Source organism: Sphaerodactylus townsendi, linkage group LG07 (assembly GCF_021028975.2).
Source record: "Sphaerodactylus townsendi isolate TG3544 linkage group LG07, MPM_Stown_v2.3, whole genome shotgun sequence".
NCBI classification, from domain to species: domain Eukaryota; kingdom Metazoa; phylum Chordata; class Lepidosauria; order Squamata; family Sphaerodactylidae; genus Sphaerodactylus; species Sphaerodactylus townsendi.
Window position 1 is genome coordinate 17,074,961 of NC_059431.1, and position 21,126 is coordinate 17,096,086.

Genomic DNA, 21,126 nt, shown 5'->3' on the forward strand with positions numbered 1-21,126 from the left:
TTGGTGGCCAGGTCCAACTTAAACCAACAGACCATGCCTTAACATTTGATTAATGGCAGTATCTTCTCCCAATCAAATGAGCAACCATCTGACGTTACGGCAACAGAAAAAGATTCCTTGGACCAGATGAAGGCAGTGTCAGTTGAGTGATAAGACTCAACAGTGGCGTAGTGGTTAAGAGCAGGTGCGCTCTAATCTGGAGAATCTGGTTTGATTCCCCGCTCTGCCGCCTGAGCTGTGGAGGCTTATCTGGGGAACTGGATTAGCCTGTGCACTCCAACACACGCCAGCTGGGTGACCTTGGGCTAGTCACAGCTCTTCTGAGCATTCTCAGCCCCACACACCTCACAGGGTGTTTGTTGTGGGGGTGGGGAGGGAAAGGAGATTGTAAGCCCCTTTGAATCTCCTTACAGGAGAGAAAGGGGGGGATATAAATCCAAACTCCTCCTCCTTCTCCCTATCTAAGGGCACTTTCGCACATGCAGAATAATGCACTTCCAATCCACTTTCAATGCACTTTGCAGCTGGATTTTACTGTGTGAAATAGCAAAATCCACTTGCAAACAATTGTGAAAGTGGATTGAAAGTGCATTATTTTGCATGTGTAAAAGTGCCCAATTTGTCAACTAGGCTCCAGAATGTGGATGAAAAAACCCACTCAAAGTGGAAATTTAAAAAGCTTAAATTTAAAAAATAAGATAAAATCTTTTTAAATGTCAGTATCTCATGAGGCTAAGAATGCCAGCTTTCACGTGGGATCCCCAGGAATTACATCTCTGGACTACAGAGACCAGTTCCTCTGGAGAAAATGGACCCTTTGGAGGGTGGACTCTACGGCACTAGAACCAGCTGAAATCCCCGACCTTCCCAAGTTGCACCCTCAGATCTCCAAGAGTCCCCCAACCTGGAGCGAAGAGCCCCGCGTGCCTGCGCAATCCAAAATGGCAGCTGCACAGAGGTGGGATCCAGCAGGTTCTCACAGGTTCCCGAGAGTAGGTTACTAATTATTTGTGTGTGCCGAGAGTGGGTTACTAATTGGTGATTTTGCCACATGATTTTTGCCTTAGTTACACCCCTCCTCTGCTCCTCAGCAGTAGCGCGCAGAACTTGAAGCAGTCTAGCAGGAGGTGCACCGGCGTGCGTGGCAGCCTGCGCCTGTGTGCATTCGTTTTCTGCCCAAGGACCGGCGCAGCGGCTGCATCCTTGCCACAGCCCCGCCCAGGAATGCCCCACCCCCGGAATGGCTGGCCCTGCCCCCTCGTGCCCCGCCCAGCCCCATTGGCGCTACGCCACAGTTTGAATCCCACCACCATGGGAACCTGTTACTAAAATTTTTGGATCCCACCACTGTAGCTACAGTTTCATTTTGAGACCTGAGATGGCTAGGGAAGAAACGGTCAGATAAATACCAGGAGGGAGACTGGACTCGTAACGAAGCAAAGCAAAAGGAGAGACAGGGAAGGAAGTAGGAAAAGTAAGAGGCTTTGAGGGAGCGGAAATGACGGGCTTGTGCTTCACACGATCAAAATCACGACAGCACTAAAAAAGTATCCTCAACAGGTCACATGAGGAAAAAACTACGTTCCAAGAAAAGTCTTTTTGCTCACCGTTATCGGGCCCATGAAATTTCATAGAATAAAGCTTGACAGGCTGGTTAAAAGCAACGGTAATGAGCAGCTGTGGAAGGGGGAAAAAAATAGCCGTAAGAGAGATTTCAAATCTGTCTGTAATTAACATCATTTAACAATCTTGTTTGGTTCGAACTGCAATGCCTGTTCATAGCAGTGACAAACAGACCTCACAGCATATCACAAGCCAGTTAGAGCAGAGGTTATCAACCTTTCACCTGTGACCATCCATCCAGTAAAGAACCATCTCAGAGAATTCCCGAGCTGTTGCCAAGGGAACAAAAACCCTAAGACCGTGGTGGCGAACCTATGGCACTCTAGATGTGCATGGAACTACAATTCCCATCAGCCCCTGCCAGCATGGCCAATTTTTACATACAGTTCATTACATATGCAAGCTGGGAGGGGCCATTTCTGTTTGAATCCAGGTTGCTGCATGCCACTTTCTTAAGGACCAAGAGGAGAAATCAAAGATTAGGGATTTTATCATCGGGGCATGGCAGAGACATAGCTCCGAGGGGGCGGGTGGGGTGTGTGTGGCAAGGACATTCTGGGGCAGTGGTGGCGAACCTATGGCACAGGTGCCAGAGGTGGCACTCAGAGCCCTCTCTGTGGGCACGCACACACAGAGTTCGTCATGTGGGAGGGGGGTGGAAAATCACCCCCCCACACACACACAAATCTAGGCTGGCCTGGGCATGATCCTTTACCTGGGAGTAAGCTGGCAATGGGGTTTGCTTCTGAGTAAACCCTCCTAGGATCGTGATTCACCCATTTGAAGCATTGCACGGTTGCTTCACTAAGCTTACTCTTGAGTAACGTGTGCCTCGGAGCCAACCGTTTTTTCTAAACTAAAACCTCAGTATTCAGGTTAAATTGCCGTGTCGGCACTTTGCGATAAATAAGTGGGTTTTGGGTTGCAATTTGGGCACTCGGTCTCAAAAAGGTTCGCCATCACTGTTCTGGGGGCATGGCTGGGGCGGAGGACGCACTGGTGCACTGGGTGCTTTCCCCCTTTGCTATGCCTCTGGGGCAGGGCGAGCAGCATGAAACGACTCTTCCACTCTGGAAATTGTGGCCAGAAGAAAAGGCCGTCTAAAATCCGAAATGCCTCACTTTGTCCAATTGCCTAAAATATGTACGTTACACCACCACCACCACCACCACCACCCCGGGACAATACAAATCCCCCATTATGAATCAGTGAGTAAGTACATCAGAATAGAAATGGGGCCTGGGGCCATTAACCCTCATTAAGGCAGAAAGTTCCACTTGGACACCCTGGGCCAATCACTCTCTCTTTAAGGCTATCCTCACAATCTGGATTTAAAAAAAGTTTCAGATATAATGCGCTGGATCCAAAGATGCCACGCTGCTGGTGCTACAGCAATTATGCTGGCACTTCCACTGGCAGAGGAGGGGAAGACAATTTGTGCCCATTTCCCCCTTCTACTATAGATGTCCACGCAGCTCCAAGCATTCTTTGACCTCGCAGGAGGAGAATTACAGGCCACTGAGTAGGGCTGAGGATACTGAGAAATGCCACTCTGCTAGCTGTGTTCTGCTGGGTACGGTCTGGACTCAGGCCTAATATTTATTCATTAACATATTTATATCTTGCCTTTCCTCATCGTTCAAGGCAGTTTACAATCGTTTTTTTTTAAAAAAATGAAGTTAAAATTAAAAAAAACAAAATAAAACAACAAATCTCTCCTAGGCAGAATTACTCCAGTCTAACAGTGCAATGCTAAGAAGAGTTACCAGTCTAAGATCAATTCATTTCAATGGGATAAGACCAGATTAACGGTGCATGGAACTGCACTATGAGCTTGCTCAAATCAACATGCTTAAACGGCAGTGACTCTGCACAAGATCGCAATGTTAAGAAAGCTTCTCTCTTTCTCTGCCTGCCCCCCCCCTCACACACACAGGACCTCTGTCCCTTAGAAGTGCACATTTAACATTCTTTGGAAGTCAAGTACCTGCTCATCACAGTCCGATTCCAGGAAAGAAGAGTCTTTACGTAAACAGTTATCAAACCCGTGTTCATCGCTTTCGTTAAGGCATTCGCAGCCGGCTTTGTTGATAAACGGCATCAAATCCATCTGACAGGAACAGGAAGCAACATGGATTAACTGGCTGTGCTGCGTAGGCACGCAAGACATAAATCATAGAGTTGGAAGAGACCACAAGGGCCATCCAGTCCAACCCCCTGCAATGCAGGAACACACAATCAAAGCACTCCTGACAGATGGCCACCCAGAAGCTCTTTTAAAACCTCCAAAGGAGACTCCATCACACTCCGAGGTAGTGCATTCCACTGTCGAACAGCCCTTACTGTCAGGAAGTTTTTCCTGAGGTTTAAGTGGAATCTCTTTTCCTTCACCTTGAACCCATTACTCCTGGTCCTAGTCTCTGGAGCAGCAGAAAACAAGCTTGTTCCCTCATCAACATGACATCCCTTCACATATCTAAACAGGGCTATCATGTTTGAGTAGCAGCACACCAAAGTACAAGAAGCCTGAGGAGAACTTCATCACCATCACCCTTTTTTGTCCACATATTTGCATAATTTACAAATCAGTACCAATTTTCTCCTTTTCCAGACCCGGGTGAAAATGCATGAAAAGATCACTGAGGAAAAGATCAGATAACACAGAAATCTGTTTCCCATGTCCAAAAAGCTTGATAACACTCTCAACGGAGGAGTTCTGATGCCTGGAACATATTCACCGCTTCATTACAGCTAAAAATTCTCTACTGGTCTTACAGTAGAAAATCAAGGACATGTTCACACATGCTCACTTATCACTTGACGGACTGTAATATCAAGTGATGCCTTGCGTACGTTAATAACCTGAGTAACAGACAGAACTCATGCCATCCCGCATCAAGTTAAACAAAAAGGAACACTGGATTTATTCTGAAGGTTCTTTTAACTGAAGAAGTGAGGGCATCTTATCCCATCCTAATTAAGGAAATAATCCCCCCTCCCATTTTCCCAAAGAACATGAGAAAGGGTTACTTCAGAGCCTAAGGTCAGCGACAGATAGAGATAAAGCCACCTGGCCTCCTACCCCCACGGAGCAACAGATACATCCTGTTTCCCATGGGAGTAGAGAGTGTGTCAGGGGTAAGTCTAGTTATCTACCAAGCATGTGAAACCATAGAAGGAAGATCAAGAAAAGAATGTTCCATTGCATCGGTGGTAACATATAGCAGGCTAAGTACATATATCTACAAAAGCAGTGCCATTGGCAGGAACGCATCTCAATCACCCAGATACAATCACCATCCATATATTATGTAGCCAATACATGGAATTAGGAATGCACCTCAATCAACTAGGTGCCGGCCCTGACACTCAAAGGCTCATTCCGCACATGCAGAATAATGCACTTTCAAACTACTTTCAGTGCTCTTTGAAGCTGTGCGGAATAGCAAAATCCACTTGCAAACAGTTGTGAAAGTGGTTTGAAAACGCATTATTTTGCGTGTGCGGAAGGGGCCATAGTGATAATGACTCAGACACTGTAAGATCAGTTAGCTGTTGTGGGGTTTCTGGGCTGTGTGGCCAGGGTCTGGGAGTTTCTGTTTTGAATGTTTCCCCTGTGTCTATGGCTGGCATCTTAAGAGAAATGTTGCTGTATGATCTATTTCTCTTCCTGGTACGCCTTGAACACACGGAGCTGCCTTGTACTCAGTCAGACCAATGATCCATCCAGGTGTGCCTATTTAGATTGGCAGGGGCTCTCCATGGGTCTTTCTGCCTGGGCCTTCAAGCTTCCATTTTCACCTGTCTTTTTTTCCCTTACCAAACGGCAAAAAATAAGATCTAAGTGTGTAGCTACCACAGGGTGCAGCAGAGCTTTTAAATTTCAGACATGTACTCAAGATGTACTTTATGTACTCAAGATGCACTTTATGTTTCAAAAAGTGATGAACAATGCATCATCATACTAGTTAAAGCGGAAAAGTAGTTTAGGTCTGATGAGAAAATAAGTGCTGCATACATTTTCCCCAGAGTTTTCCTTTGCTTTTTTTTATGGTTTTCCTTATGCTTTTTTTCCCCACAAATTCCAGAAAATTTACATCTCTATCCAAGATCCTATTTCCGGATCCTACTTTCCGGATATAAAGGAGTTCAATGGCAGCTTGGCCCATAGGTACTAGTTGTAAGAAAGAATAATCACCAGTATAGCTTTCAGCTAACAGTTGTAACATATTTCTCCAGGCAAGATAGCAACCCACAATAACTGTTGCTACTGTTTTAATGGATTTTAATGTACTTTGATTTATATTGTTGCATTATGTTTTATTATTACTTGTTGTTGGTTTTATTGTACACTGCCCTGAGTCCTTCGGGGGTAGGGCGGTCTATCAAATTAATTAATTAATTAATTAATTAATTAGTTAATTAATTACTTGATTAGTTGATAATAATTATAATAATAACAATAACAATAACAATAACAATAATAATAATAATAATAATAATAATAATAATAATAATAAGAAGAAGAAGAAGAAGAAGAAGAAGAAGAAGAAGAAGAAGAAGAAGACGACGACGACAGCAGAACCTCCTGAAGTGTTTTGATTTAAGGTATTGCCAAATCAACGGCAGAGAAACACATGCTATTGTGACATGCCTCTAGAGACCAGCCATAGATGCAAACAAAACATTCGGAGATAAAACTTGGAGAAAGCCACACAGCCTAGAAAACCCACAATAGCCTGTTTTTATTTAAATTATATGTCTGTTTAAATAGTAATGTGATATTTTTTGTAAGCTGCTTTGGCTTTCCAGTGGGGAGACAAGCAAGCTACAAATGCCCAAATAAAAGAGAGCTAGAGAAAAGACTAATTCTGAAAACTCTCCACTTAGCCAAGGCAACTTTTAAGCTTTACAACTCCAAAACTGCATTGCAGTGTACATAGAGTTGGGGGTTCTTCAGAAGTTAAAGCTGCCACATTATATGCAACGCTCCCCTTAATTAGCATTACTGTTTACGCTCACACTAGATGAATGAACACAGCGGTAGAAACAACATTCGTAGATCTGAACGAGTACGAATTCAAGCAGTATTCCTGGTGATAGGGCAAACATCAATTCACAGACAATATTCATGGCTACTTATATAAGAAAGGCTCAGCTGGAAAGGTAAACTAAGCAGTATCTGTGAGAGAGAGTCAGAATCTATTCAGCTGTGAATTTAAAGTACAGTACTTCACATAGCAAAAGCGATGGTTTTTATTAGTTTTTTTTTTCAATTTAAAGAGATTCCAGGTTTCTGTAAAGCTGTTTGCCCAGCTAATGAATTGGATTGGATGGGACACAAACCTTTGCAACACCCCAGAAATCAAACTGGAACCATTCAGGCTTGTAGAACTATTAGAGGCCTTGGCGCTCCACCAAAATGTTAAGAACTGAGTCAATGGTTTCATTAATATTTGGGGAAGAGGGCAAAAATGGACCTCTTTTTCAAGCAGGAACATTGAGACAAACATGGCTCAGAAGCTGTCAGGAGAATGACAGCTCCAGTTGAGTGTTTTGTCACATTAAGCATCTCATTTACATGTGTTTGCTAATCCAGCTGTCAGGCAAGACTTTGATCCATAACGCTCAAGTGCAGAAGGTGAGACTCAAGCACGGAAAACGCACGAAAAGGGGTTTGCCGAAAGCCAGTCACGATTTCTTTCAACCCGAGTCCAAACCTAGAATTTGCTGTCTGAGGAGAAGTTGGCCCACTTGCCCGAAGATGGTTTTAGTGGCCTGAAACAGAAGTAGTGTTGCTGCGGTCCTAATTAATTAAGGTACCGTGGGTGGGATACAGACTAGCCTGCTCCTCTCCTGTGCAAAACATCTCTTAGCCCAATTCAGGAATATATATATATGGCTTATTTATATATTTATATATATAAATAAGAATGGGTCTACGCATGCAGTGGAACCAGACAATACGGGACTGTTATACTTTAGACTACATGGGGTGGGGGAAGGGAAATAATGCTTTTTGGAATATTTTCCTCACATTAAGGATGCTTTGCAAAAAATTTCTTAGAAAAGGCAATCTGAGCATGGGAAATGTCTAGCCCTGCATCTGCTGTGCAAGTTTTCTGTTCTGTTCACAGTGATATGTTAACACATAGGATAATATTTTAACAGGCGTAATGCACACATTATCTACTCAGCACTTTGTGCTGTCTTATTACCATGCATTCAAAGCCCACACCTGAATGTATCAAGGAAAAGAGGTGGGATCCAAGGTTCTGCCAGCAGATATCACAGAAGAAGACTTTCTTGCCTCCTCTCCTTCTGCAGTTCACTGTTGTCCCCTCTCTCCCCTCAAACACACAAATAAATGCATGAAAAGCAACCCAAATAATGATTGGCTAAATAAGGTATAACACTATAATTCATGAGACCCACAATCGAGTGTGTCTCACAAGTGCCCAACTATTCCCATACACGCTTTCAGACTCTCTGGATTTCTCTTTTCCGCTGACCTGCTGCTGCTGCAACAGAGGAACAGGTTTCCAGGAAGCAAACAAAAATGCAGTAGGAAGGGGAAACTCACAAAAGAGGCCCCAATGAATACACAGAAACTCCATAGCCCATTCTGGCATTTGACCAGTCAAAGACAGATCTAGCCTTGACAGTAAGGGCAGTTTGGAAGTGGAATGCGCTGCCTTGGAGTGTGGTGAAGTCTCCTTGGCCCCCTCTGGACATGTAGAATAATGCACTTGCAATCCATTTTCAGTGCACTTTGCAACTGTATGAAATAGCAAAACCCACTTGCAAATTGAAAGTGCATTATTCTGCATGTGCGGAAGGGGTCCTTCTTTGGAGGCTTTTAAACAGAGGCTGGATGACCATCTGTCAGGAGTGGTTTGATTGTGTATTCCTGCATGGCAGGGGGTTGGACTGGATGGCCCTTCTGGCCTTTTCCAACTCTATGATTCTATAAGAAGGTCAACTATTTTTAAAGCTTTAACTATCAGAATGGAAATGAAATATTTTAACCAGAAAGAGGCTTGATAACTTTTAATATTTCAAAGATAATAACATTAATTTTAATATTTCAAAGATGATCATTGTAATGAGTTAGTCTTGGTGATCCTAAGCAGTGAACTTTGTCATGCATGATTGCTTGTGATCCTGTTTGGAATTGCCTCCAGTTCTAGTAGATGAGTAGCAGGAGAAGTGTTGCTATACAGATTGGTTTATTTATTTATTTATTATATTTATATACCGCCCTCCCCCGGAGGGCTCAGGGTTTGTCCCTGGATGATGAGGTGGTGGGGAGGGGGGGTGTCAGGCAGCAGCATTTGACCTATGCCAATCCTACTGGCTACTCGTAGCATACATTCATAAAGCAGAGCAACTACAGATCATTAGAACAATATTGAAATAAATGAACCTACGTATCCCTTTGGAATGTCAGTATCCTCATTGTTTCCTGGGTCATTCTCTAGGTGCTGCTTGATTTTCTCTTCTAGCCCCACAGCCTCCGCGCCTTGATACTGGTCGATTCGAACTTTGTTCCGGAAGAAAAGAAACGTCGGGGTGGCTGATATATTATTGGTTGCAGCTGTTCCCTAGAATGCAAAAAAATATTGAAAAGGAAAGGTCAGTTGCTAGCATCCTGTAGCCGTATTCTCCAATTTTGCAAGGGAGGAGTAGATATTCCACATCCAAACATTAGCAATTGTAACAAATCTGGTCATATCCACCAAAGTTGATTCAATTTTCATTGAGAAACAGCTTGAACATTGATCCTGTGGAGACAGAGGACTGTCTACTTGCCAACTTTTGAACTTTGTACTACCAAAAACCTAAGCTGTAATAAATAAACCAGTTAAAGTGGGCATTGGCTCCTTCACAGGGAACATGCAAAAGACATGGGAACCCTGTGTGAAACTTGCAGCAGTTGCTATGGAAACCTGACAGCACAAGTCATGCATCCTTTTCAGAAGGCAGATATTTGTAGGAAATACAAACAGGCCACGTGGAGTTTCAAAGGTCAACACAAGCACTTTGAACTTCAGTTAATTCCTTATAGCAGTTACATTCAGCAACCATCAATGGGTTGTCCGGTAAATCTGTTTTAAATAAAGGAAAATACTTGCCAACAGCTAGCAAATATTACTTGCATATAACCATATCAACAAGAACGACAACTACTCACCTGACACTGATGTACATCGACTTCCAAAAAGGTTGCTTGGGGATATTTATTGCTCAGAGAGTTGAAAGCAGGAGCTATCCTTAAACACGGCCCACATCTGTTGGGAAGGAAAGAAAACACATGAACACCTCATGTTTGAAGAAGAAGAGTTTGGATTTATATCCCGCTTTTATCTACTATAAGGAGTCTAAAGCGGCTTACAAACCTCCTCCCTTCCTCTCCCCACAACAGACAGCTTGTGAGGTAGACAGGGCTGAGAGAGTTCTGAGAGAACTGTGACTAGCCCAAGGTCACCCAGCAGGCTTCATGTGGAGGAGTGGGGAATCAAACCTGGTTCTCCGGATCAGACTCCACTGCTCTTAAGCACTATGCCACGCTGGCTTTATTCTAGACTACTGCTATGCCCTCCCATGAAAATGAATCTGATCACTTCAGTTGGTGCAGAATGCTGCAGCTCGGCTACTACAGGGAGCTAGATGGAATATGCATATTACTCCCATTCAGCAGGCGTACCTCACTTGCCAACTGTCAATCACCAAGCTCAATTGAAGCACCTGGCTATTAAACGCAAAGTCCTTCATGTCAGAGGTGGGATCCAGCAGGTTCTCACAGGTTCCCGAGAGTAGGTTACTCATTATTTGTGTGTGCCGAGAGGGGGTTACTAATTGGTGATTTTGCCACGTGATTTTTGTCTTAGTTACGCCCCTCCTCTCAGCAGTAGCGTGCAGAACTTGAAGCACTCTAGCAGGAGGTGCACCAGCGTGCGTGGCAGCCTGCGCCTGTGTGGCAGCCTGCACCTTCGTTTCCCACCCAAGGACCGGCGCAGCGGCTGCATCCTTGCCACAGCCCCGCCCAGGAATGCCCCACCCCTGGAATGCCCAGCCACGCCCCCGTTGTGCCCAGCCCAGCCCCATTGGTGCTACGCCACAGTTTGAATCCCACCACCATGGGAACCTGTTACTAAAATTTTTGAATCCCACCACTGCTTCATGTCCTTGGACCATTATATCAGTGAAACTATCTCTCCTTTCACACTCCACCATCATAGCTTCCCTCAAGTCCACTGGTACCAACCAACAAATGGGCAAAATCAACAGCTGCTCGTACATGCACCTTCTCTGCGGTGGTCTCTGTCTTGTGGAATGGTCTGCCGGAGGAGAACAGGGAGACTCCAACTATCCTGACTTTCTGCAAACTGCAAACCTGAACTATTCAAGAGGGCTCTTCCACACAGGCAACAGTAGCGCTGCGTGGTGTAGTGGATAAGAGTGGATGAATTCTAATCTTGAGAACCGGGTTTGATTCCCTACTCCTCCACCTGAGAGGCAGAGGCTTATCTGGTGAACCGGATATGTTTCCCCCACTTGTACATTCCTGGTGGGTGACCTTGGGCTAGCCACAGTTCTCTCATAACTCTCTCAGCCCCACCTGAGGTGTCTGTTGTGGGGAGAGGAAGGGAAAGGAGCTTGAAAGTCCCTTTGAGTCTCCTTACAAGAAGGAAAATCATGTTACACAGACTTACTTGAATCAAGTACTAGGGACTTCAGCCTGCACTACTGGGCATAGCTTGATGAAACTGGGATCCCACTATGTAATTTCAGCATCATTTAACGTGTCCTATTAATATTTAGGCAATTAAACAGTGTTAACAGGATGTCAGCTTATCGCTGGTCTCCCTGTGCCAGCCCACTGACTTTCACCTGCAGAAGCAGGAAAGCATGCAACGCAAGGGCATCCCATTTCAGCTAAAACAATCTGAGTGTGGAAGGAGATGTGTGAGAAATTCTTCCAGCAGGATCCCTGCTTTTGGCACAACATCTAGCTTCAGCAAAGACAGGAGTCGTTTTCTCAGTAAGAGGCATAATGAAAGCTCACCAGTGGAGCCGCTGAAACGTAATTGGTTTCTACACTGGATCTCCGACCTTACTAGAAATTGGTATTTGTCACCTTAGTTCAGCATTAGCTGCTTTGGTAATTTTTTTAACACTTCTCCATAGGGCTCAGGGACTATAGCCAACTGAAAAGCCACTAGAACAGTAATTGTTTCCTGAAATACTAGGGCTCAGTGCATTCTGGCTTTCTGGGGATGTTTATCACTCCTTGCGTATTAAAACACACCACATCTTGACAGTACAACAGACCACCTTCTTGCTTATTCTGAATATTACAAAAAGAAGTCCAAGAGGAGGAGATAGCCACAATAATTGCTCATAACATCCCCTGCCCCCCGCCCCCGATCCCTGGGCAATTTGTGAATGCTAACAACATGCCTTTGACAATTTGTGGGACCCATACCCAAGGGCTCTCAAGTCTCAGAAAAAGAAGAGTTGGATTTATATCCCCCCTTTCTCTCATACAGGAGACTCAAAGGGGTTTACAATTTCCTTTCCCTTCCCTCCCTCACAACAAACACCCTGTGAGGTAGGTGGGGCTGAGAGAGCTCCGAGAAGCTGTGACTAGCCCAAGGTCACCCAGCTGGCATGTGTTGGAGGGTACAGGCTTATCTGAATTCCCCAGACAAGCCTCCACAGCTCAGGCGGCAGAGCGGGGAATCTCCTGGTTCTTCAGATTAGAGTGCACCTGCTCTTAGCCACTATGCCACTGCTGCTCTCAGACCCACAAATGTGGGCTTGACGTACTATACTCTTTTCTATCAAAAGATCTAAGTAGAACTTCATCCGCCACGTGCTGGACCTCCTTTGTTTCAGAATGCTCCACTAAAACTAATGCTCTGAAACAAAGGTGGTCCAGCACGTGGCGGATGAAGTTGCAAGACAGATCTTTCGGTGGGAAGAGTACAGTCAAACGTTAGTGGTTTTCAGGTCCTCTGGCCCGTGCCCATGGTTTCCAAATTCTAAGCAATGGGGGATGGGGGGAGGAGGCATCAGATTCTCACAGCCCTGTGCAAGTGAGACAAATCCTACTTCCCAGTCACAATCTCCACTTCATGAAGATCTCAGGGGAAGGAGACTCTGCCGTGGGAGAGCCCTATTTGCGGAACCTTGTTCCCAGTGTCCTTCAGTATTCAAGTGCTGTAACCATTCAGGAACAAAAACACACAGAGCTGCTTTCAACTGCACAACTCAGTCTCCTGAGAAAAGCACAGAAGAGCAAAACAAGCTGCCATGAGGGATCTACACGGATTTACTCACGTTCTCTTCTATAAAGCAGGACAGGCAGGTGTAAGCAGCCAGACGCCTCCTCCCACTAAGGGGTGCCATAAAAAGGAATGGGAACCAAAGACTGGCATAAGAGCAAGACACAGCCCCACACAAAATGGATGCATCTCAGAGGGTTTGGGGATCCATCTTGTGTTGCCAACCTGGGCAGAAAGGCGGTTGGCAATTGACCTTTTCCCCTGGTCCAAAGGCGTGCCTGGCTGGATAATGCGGCCAGCTAATCTCTACTGTGTCACCCAAAGGGGAATTAATCCGCGCTCTGAGCAGACCATTACTTATCCTGTCTGGTCTGTCAGAGCTAGCCAGTTGCCCTGAACTGAGGAGAAGAAAAAGAGTCAGTAGACTCAAGGTGGCTTACAAACTCCTTTCCCTTCCTCTCCCCACAACAGACACCTCACAAGGCAGGTGGGGCTGAGAGAGCTTCAAACAACTAGCCCCAGGTTACCCAGCAGGAATGTAGGAGTGCAGAAACACATCTGGTTCACCAGATAAGCCTCTGCCACTCACGTGGAGCAGGGAACCAAACCCGGTTCTCCAGATTAGAATCCACCTGCTCTTAACACTGGTTTCCGCCCTTCCAAAAACTCTGCATTTGAATTTAGACCAGGGTAGCTCAGTTTGGTTCCTAATCCTCATCTCCCCACCACTCCGAAAAAACCCCAGGTGATGGCCCACCAGTTCAAGAGAGTTAGGAACATAAGAACAAGCCAGCTGGATCAGACCAAAGTCCATCTAGTCCAGCTCTCTGCTACTTGCAGTGGCCCACCAGGTGCCTTTGGGAGCTCACATGCAGGATGTGAACGCAATGGCCTTCTGCGGCTTATTTCCCCCCCTTGCAACCCTACCAGATAGTAGGAATAAGGTTTTTTAGGATTTGGGCAATCATTCCTCATGCCTGTGCCAAATGTCCCTCATTGGGAGTCAGTGCGGACAGGCATTCCAACAGAGAACCCCAATACAGAGCTCCTCTAGCTATTAACCTAAGTGCAATGATTTCAACTGCTTTATATTCTATTAATACAGCGGTTCTCAACCTGTGGGTCGGGACCCCTTTGGGGGTCAAATGACCCTTTCACAGGGGTCGCCTAGGACTCTCTGCATCAGTGTTCTCCATCTGTAAAATGGATAAATGTTAGGGTTGGGGGTCACCACAACATGAGTAACCGTATTAAAGGCATTAGGAAGGTTGAGAACCACTGTACTAATACCACATAGGATGGCACTGTAAGTGTCCTTAAGCAGTAGAAAAGCCACAACTTCCTCCGGAGTCATCAATGAATTGGATAGTTACCTCCATTCTTTCACCCCAACCACCTCATTCATTTTTCACATCCTCTCTGCAGTGGGGAAAAAACACACACCAAAACTGTGCTTTGTTCTGTTGATAATCAGGTGTGAACGGTAACTAAGAGGAAGTGGCCACAGAGTAGGAAAAAATTCTGTACTGTTGAAATACCATTCAAATGTCTTCACCATAAATACCTGCGTAGATCAAGACATGGGCCAGAGATGCATCAAGGTCTTTTTGTTAAAAATTAACACGTTAAAAGACTGCAGGATCATAATTTGTTTTTACAAAAGGTTGGACCAAACCGATTTATTCAATATGGCACAACCAAAATAATAAGGGACAACCATGAAGTCAAATCTGTGAGCTTTGCAAATTGAGGCTATTTCAGAATCTCAGGGGTGAGTCTGATCACGGTTGTGGTTTGGATAATATCTGGGTTTGCTCCCTTGTTGGAGAATCAGAATCCCTCGCAGTGGTTGAACACAAAAGATCTGTAAGCGTTATTCATGTAGTACAATCTGGCACTGTGTGGATTAAAGGTGGAGCAATTTCCCACGGCTGCACAGCAAGAGAGGTGCAAAAACTATTAAAATACAGAAAACAAGTTTTAAGTTCAGTGCTACCGGTAACTACCTAACCATGAAAAAAAAAAGATTAGCCAATTGACAGAATTCGGCCACAGAAAGCCACATTTTTAATATCTACTTTAAAAAATGGTCTTGGGAAAGCATAAAATAAACTGGAGTTCATTATGAAACCATGACATTAATTTCTATGCTATCAGCATGTATTATGCACCACCAACTTGTTCCATATAAGCTACTGCCAACAATACACACAAGGTAAGTTATCTGGGAACCAAAGACAGACAAAAGGAAGTCTTTCCTCACTTACAGCAAAGTTAACCTGTGGAATTCACTGACACAGGATGTAGTGAAGACAGCAAGTTTAGTTGGCTTTATTTATTTTATCTCATTGCCATTGCTTGCCTCTGTGTTGTGACCATGAACTTCTTTGGCGGTCTCCCATTCAAACTGTGACTAACCCTGCTTAGCTTCCAAGAGCCGATCAGATCAGGCTAGCCTAGGCTGTTCAGGTCAATTTTATCTCACTTTTCTCTCTAATGAAGGTCTCCAAACAGGGTTACATCATAATTTCCCCCTCTTGCTCAAAGTCCATAACTTTTTAATGGGGGGAGCAGGATTCACTGCCCCAAGTACAACCCAACACAGGGAATCACAGATGCAAGATCTGATGCATTTGTGAGTTTCCGAGTATGTACCCTTGACAGCTATCCTTCACTGACAGTGTATCCCAAGCAGGAAGTACTGTGATTAGTCACAGGGTATTAATGAAACCAGACTGGAGAATCCAGGGTGTCGGCCAAATTACTAGAACAAAAATCAACTTACTAAATGCTATAAGAAGGGTGGATACAAGTACATCCAGGAAGAACAGGATAACCCAGTACAGAAAACTAATTTGACTGATTTAAAAAATACTATATACTACTTACTTCAGTTACACCCCATTTTTCTCTCCAGTGGGGACCTAAAATGGCTTACAACATTCTCCTCTTCCCCATCTTATCCTCACTACAACACTGCAAAGTAGGTTAAGCCGACAGTGTCATCCTGAAAAATCTTCAATTGCAGAACATGTGTTAAAAAAAAACTGGACAGAACATTTTATTTGAGAACACTGAAATTCTGGACAATTCAGAAGGTTACTATGTCAGACTGCATAGGAAGGCCATTGAAATTCACAAACACCAAGACAACTTCAGTAAGAAAGAAGAGACTCTGAAAATTAGGAGAGCTTGGCTCCCAGTACTTAAAAAATGGACTGATAACCCCACCAGCAATACAATGCATTCAACCACACCTTTGCATAGCAAGTTCAACACAAACACTTAATGATTGGTTCCCCACTCTGGGACATGGACAATATACCATACTAAACTTTCCCTTCTCACTAGACACAGTGAGAAATAGACTTTTCTCTGTGATACACCTCTGAAGATGCCAGCCACAGATGCAGGCAAAACGTTAGGAACAAGATCCACACAGCCCGGAAAACCCACCAGAACCAATTCCAGGGAAGTCAGGGGAAACCTTCTGAAGCTATACAACACAGTGACCATCAGCATATCTTGTGGCAGGAAATTCCTTCAGATAATTACATATTGGACAAATGCATATCATTGAAGAGGAAAAGAATGCTCTCTCCCTCCCACCCCCATTCTCTTCTACACAGCAATGGTGCATGTTTGTAGACAGCAAATGTAACTCCCAACCAAAAAAAGAGGCTTGTATACCTTTTACAAGTGACAGGGCCGTGGCTTCGTGTTGATGTGTTTGGGGCTGTGTAGGGATGGGTAGAGGAAGGGGAAAGTGAGGATGGGGTATGAGTCTGAAATTGTGTGCATCGAGGAATGCTGCTGTAAATTTCGTTGTGCGTGCACAATGACAATAAAATGCTTGTGCTTAAGCAACTTGAAATCAGGGATGAGAGAGAAGTGGCCCAATCAGGGATGAGAGAGAAGTGGACCAAGAGCACCAAACTTTAATACACAGCAAATGCAAGTGAAAACCAAGGCATATTAGACCCAAGAGCCTTAGCTTCTTAATTCATGCCCAGTAGCACCTTAAAGACAGCAAAGGTTTTTAGGTTATGACCTGTGGGCAGTCAAACCCCAGCCGGCAGACAGATATTTTGTTCCACTTTAATATTCTGTCCCACCAACAGATAGAAGCTCAGTTCTGAATTAATCTGCTGCCACAAATTAAATCCCGGCACAAATACCAATCCGGAGAGGCAAGCCACTGCTGTCCCCAGCACCAGCCTCCCCTAGGCTTAGCCCATACACTAAGCTGGGCCTGGCGGGGCAGTGACAGCAAGCAGCCTGCTGGGCCTGGAAATAGCTTCCCAGTTCTCCTGCCCACCCTTCCCCATGGGCCAAACACCAAGCTGGGCCTGCCCGCCCCACCCACCTGAAAGCCAGCATAGTGCAATGGTTAAGAGCAGGTGGATTCTAATCTGGAGAACTGGGTTTGATTCCCCACTCTTCCACCTGAGTCTGGCCTGGCTGCTCGCTCATGCATGAATGCATGCATGCATGCATACATACATACATAGGATTTTTAGGCTGCCCGAAGGGCTCAGGGCAGCGAACAACACAATTTATCATAACAAATATAACAGTTTAAAATATTTTTTTAAAACATACAACAGTACCCCTTAAAACAATGATAAAAAACCAAATATCGGACAGCGGTAACCCAACCCCCACCCCGGCGCGTGCTGAGCCCACCAGAGGCCAAGATGAAAAGGGGAGCGTACTTAGTCCGACTGGCCGAATGCCTGAGGGAATAGGACCGTTTTACAGGCACTGCGGAAACTCTGCAAATCCCGCAGAGTCCTGGTCTCTATAGGTGTCAAACTCGCAGCCCTCCAGATGTTATGGACTACAGTTCCCATCATCCCCTGCCAGCATCATGTTGGCAAGGGATGATGGGAACTGTAGTCCATAACATCTGGAGGTTCGTGAGTTTGACACCTGTGCTCTAGGGAACCTGTTCCACCAGAGGAATGGCCAGGGCCGTAAAAGCCTGGCCCTAGTAGAGGCCAGCTGGATCTGTTTTGGCCCAGGGATCTCTTAATAGATCCTTCTCCGATGATCGGAGAGACCTAGCGGGGCAGTAAGGGGAGATGCGGTTCCTCAGGTATACAGGTCCAAGGCTGCTGATAGCCTTAAAGTTTAGGACCAGCACCTTGAACATGACCTGGAACTCGAAGGGCAGCCAATGAAGGTGATCCAAGACTGGTGTAATCCGGTCCCAACTAGATGTCCCCGTAAGGAGTCTGGCTGACGCTTGCTGAACGAGTTTAAGCTTCTGGGTCACGGTCAAAGGCAAGCCAGCGTATAGAGAGTGACAATAATCAAGCCTAAAGGTGACTGTAGCATGGAGTACTGTGGCAGGGTCAGAACGGGAGAGGTACGGGGCCAATTGCTGTACCTGCCGTAAATGATAGAACGCAACCTGGGCCTCATGTGACAACATTGGGTCCAGGATCATGCCCAGGCTTTCGATGGACGAGGCTAAGTGCAGTGCCTCACAGTCCAGCATAGCCAGGCAAAAGTCGACCGGTTGCTCCCTGTGACCTAGCCACAGCCCCTTCTTTTGCTCCTAATGTTTCTCTCCCCCTCTATAGCTGGCATTTTCAAAGGAATGTCATGGTGTGGTGTGTTTCTCTTAACAACACAGCGCATCTCACCTTGAGGAAGCCAGCCACGGAGGGGGGTGAAACATTAGGAGCAAAAACTACCAGACCACAGCCACACAGTTTGGAAAACCCCAACAAACTAGACCACGCGATTTTGCCCAAGTGCTGGGGAAGAGGTCTGCAACCTGTGGCTCTCCAGATGTTTATGGACTGCAACTCCCATCAGCCCCTGCCAGCATGGCCAATTGGGCTGATGGGAGTTGTAGTCCATGAACATCTGGAGAGCCACAGGTTGCAGACCTCTGGGGAAACCGGATTTCACATCTCCAGCTCAGCCCTGAAGCTACCGGAGTGGCCGTGGGTCCGTTCTCTCCCACCCTGGCCTACCTCACAGGGTTGCTGTGAGGATAAGAAAGAAGGGGAAAGCATGTCATGTCAAGTAAGCCGTTGTTGGCATAAGAAGGGGGAAAGCAGCCTGTCTCCCGAGAGATTCCCAAGGGAGGAATAACCGCAGCCCTCACTTCCACCTTGGCCTACCTCACAGGGTTGTTGTAAGAATAAGAGAGACTCACCCCCGCATTGTGAACTTGGCCACCGCTAGGCGGGACCCGGCGGCGCTCAGCTCGCTCTGGAACTCGGCGTCGTTGGCGATCCCCTTCACGCCCACCATCCCGGCAGTGACAGGCGGGCGAGCGTCGCAGACGAGCCGGCAGCGGTAGCAGCAACGTCGCCCCAGCTATGTGCACAGTCACCGCGGGAAGAAGGGGGCGCGCCCAGCATGCACCGCAGCGGCCGCCGGCGCAGACGCACTCCTGACGCAGCCCCGGCCGTCATCGGCCCAGGAAACCCTCGCCCGACGGAAAGCCAATCAGGTTTGCTCGCGGAGAAGCAAACCATAAAATCCAGACGGGCTAGAGCGGCACGGAGAGTCCTCTTCCGGTTAAAAGAATCCCGGAAGGCGGCGCTAGCCAGTAGCGGAGTTGCTCTAGCATTGACATCTCTGTCGTGAGCCGCCCTTTGGAATTTAGCGTCAGTTCCGTGGTAGACGAAGAAATTGATTCCGTCGCCGCCATCTTGGTAAAGGGCAATCGTTTTAGGGAAAGGAATAGTTTTATCATTTTGACTCGCCCCCACCTCTGCGGCGGTTCTCTGTCGGCCGAGGGAAAGAAAGGCGGAAATTAGCAAACGTCTTGTGTCCGGTATTCTGTGCCTCCTTCTCAGACTCGTTTGGCTAGGGGAGAAGCAGGCATCCATATGGCTGAGAGACACATCTTTTTTTTATTTGGGCTCTATGGCAGTGGCTCGCTTTCATAGCAGACTGGAAATAATCACAAGATGTGGGATTCTCAAATGCACCATTTAAAACTGTTATCCTCTGTGGTCCTGTTCTCCTAATAAAGAGTCGACGCTCAGCCCACAAAGTTAAGCATATACCATGTTGGTTCTTATTCCCAACTAAGTGCATATAGGATGGCAGAAACTGTGAGGCATATGAAGTTGCTCCAGCATCCTGCTTCATGCAGCAGCCTGCCTCTTGCCAACCAACAAGGCCTTTCTCTGATATGGCATTCTAGCACAGGTATTCAGATAGCATCTTCTGTTTGCTAAGCAGTCAAATAAAAACAAGGCAAGAGAGACCACATACATCGTTTGCTTCATTCATTCCATTTTGGGAAAGATAAAAATAATGTGATGTTACTAACCTATGAGTTTTTGTAGCCATGTCACTCTTTGCACATTCTCTCTCTCTCTCTGTTATGCTTTTATCCCACTCTCCACCAAGAAGCTAAAGCTGGTGTACTTGGCTAACCCTTGTATCCATTTTGCCTTCACAACAGCCCCATGAGGTACAGTTAGTTGAGACAGAATATATAAGAATGTAAGATTAGCCATGCTGGATTAGTCCAGTGGTCCTTCTAGTACAGCTTCCTGTTTCTAACAGGGGACAATTAGTTATTACAAGGCCTGCAGACAATGCCTCTCACTTGCTGACTTAAGGCCACACAGTGGGCTTCATGTCAGAAGGCAGATTCTGAACCCAGACCTCAGTCCTGATTTGATCCTCTCAACCACTATATTACATTCTCTCTCTCTCTCATTATGACTCCACATACATGTTGTTATTATATAAGCATATTTCACACAGGTGTCCCTCTTGATAGTCAATCCTATGCAGAATTACTTCAGTCTAAATCCATGAAATGAAAGGGCTTAGCTTGGAGTATCTCTCCTTAAAATTGTACTTAGTCTAGAAATAGTATTGTGTATGTCTTTATGTGTAATTCTGGATACATACACAGAGGTACACTCACAATTTCATGTATAGTACACATATTAAATGTGTAAAGTGCGGCTGAGTTACGGTGATCCTGTAGAGTTTTTAAGGCAAGAAATAGAGGCGGTTCGGAAAGGGAAAGTGATTGCAAGCTATTTTTAGATTCCTTAAAAACAGAGAAAAGAGGGGTGCAAAAACAAACTCTATTGCTACTGGGTGATCACTAGGGTTGCCCGGGGATCTCCCAGAGATTCAGCGAATCTCCAGCGCATGACATTGATCTGAGCCCCTGGAGAAAATGGCTGCTTTGAAAGTTGGTCTCCATGGCATTAGACGT

The 21,126-nt window shown here is 45.6% G+C and overlaps 1 protein-coding gene across 2 annotated transcripts in view; it reads right to left on the bottom strand.

The window, feature by feature from the left end:
• The window catches only part of TXNL1 (thioredoxin like 1), a 31,094-nt gene extending 11,776 nt beyond the window's left edge, over positions 1-19,318 (bottom strand). The window contains exons 1-5 of one of the 2 annotated variants that reach the window (XM_048504208.1): positions 19,087-19,315; positions 9,818-9,914; positions 9,054-9,227; positions 3,611-3,733; positions 1,608-1,677 (exon numbers count right to left, since the gene is read on the bottom strand). In XM_048504208.1, coding sequence (XP_048360165.1) covers positions 1,608-1,677; positions 3,611-3,733; positions 9,054-9,227; positions 9,818-9,914; positions 19,087-19,184 — 562 coding nt within the window. In that variant the 5' untranslated portion in view covers positions 19,185-19,315. Of the gene's footprint in view, positions 1-1,607; positions 1,678-3,610; positions 3,734-9,053; positions 9,228-9,817; positions 9,915-19,086 lie in introns of both variants that reach the window. The other variant, XM_048504209.1, reaches the window with a different exon arrangement.
• Between the last annotated feature and the right edge of the window lie 1,808 nt (positions 19,319-21,126).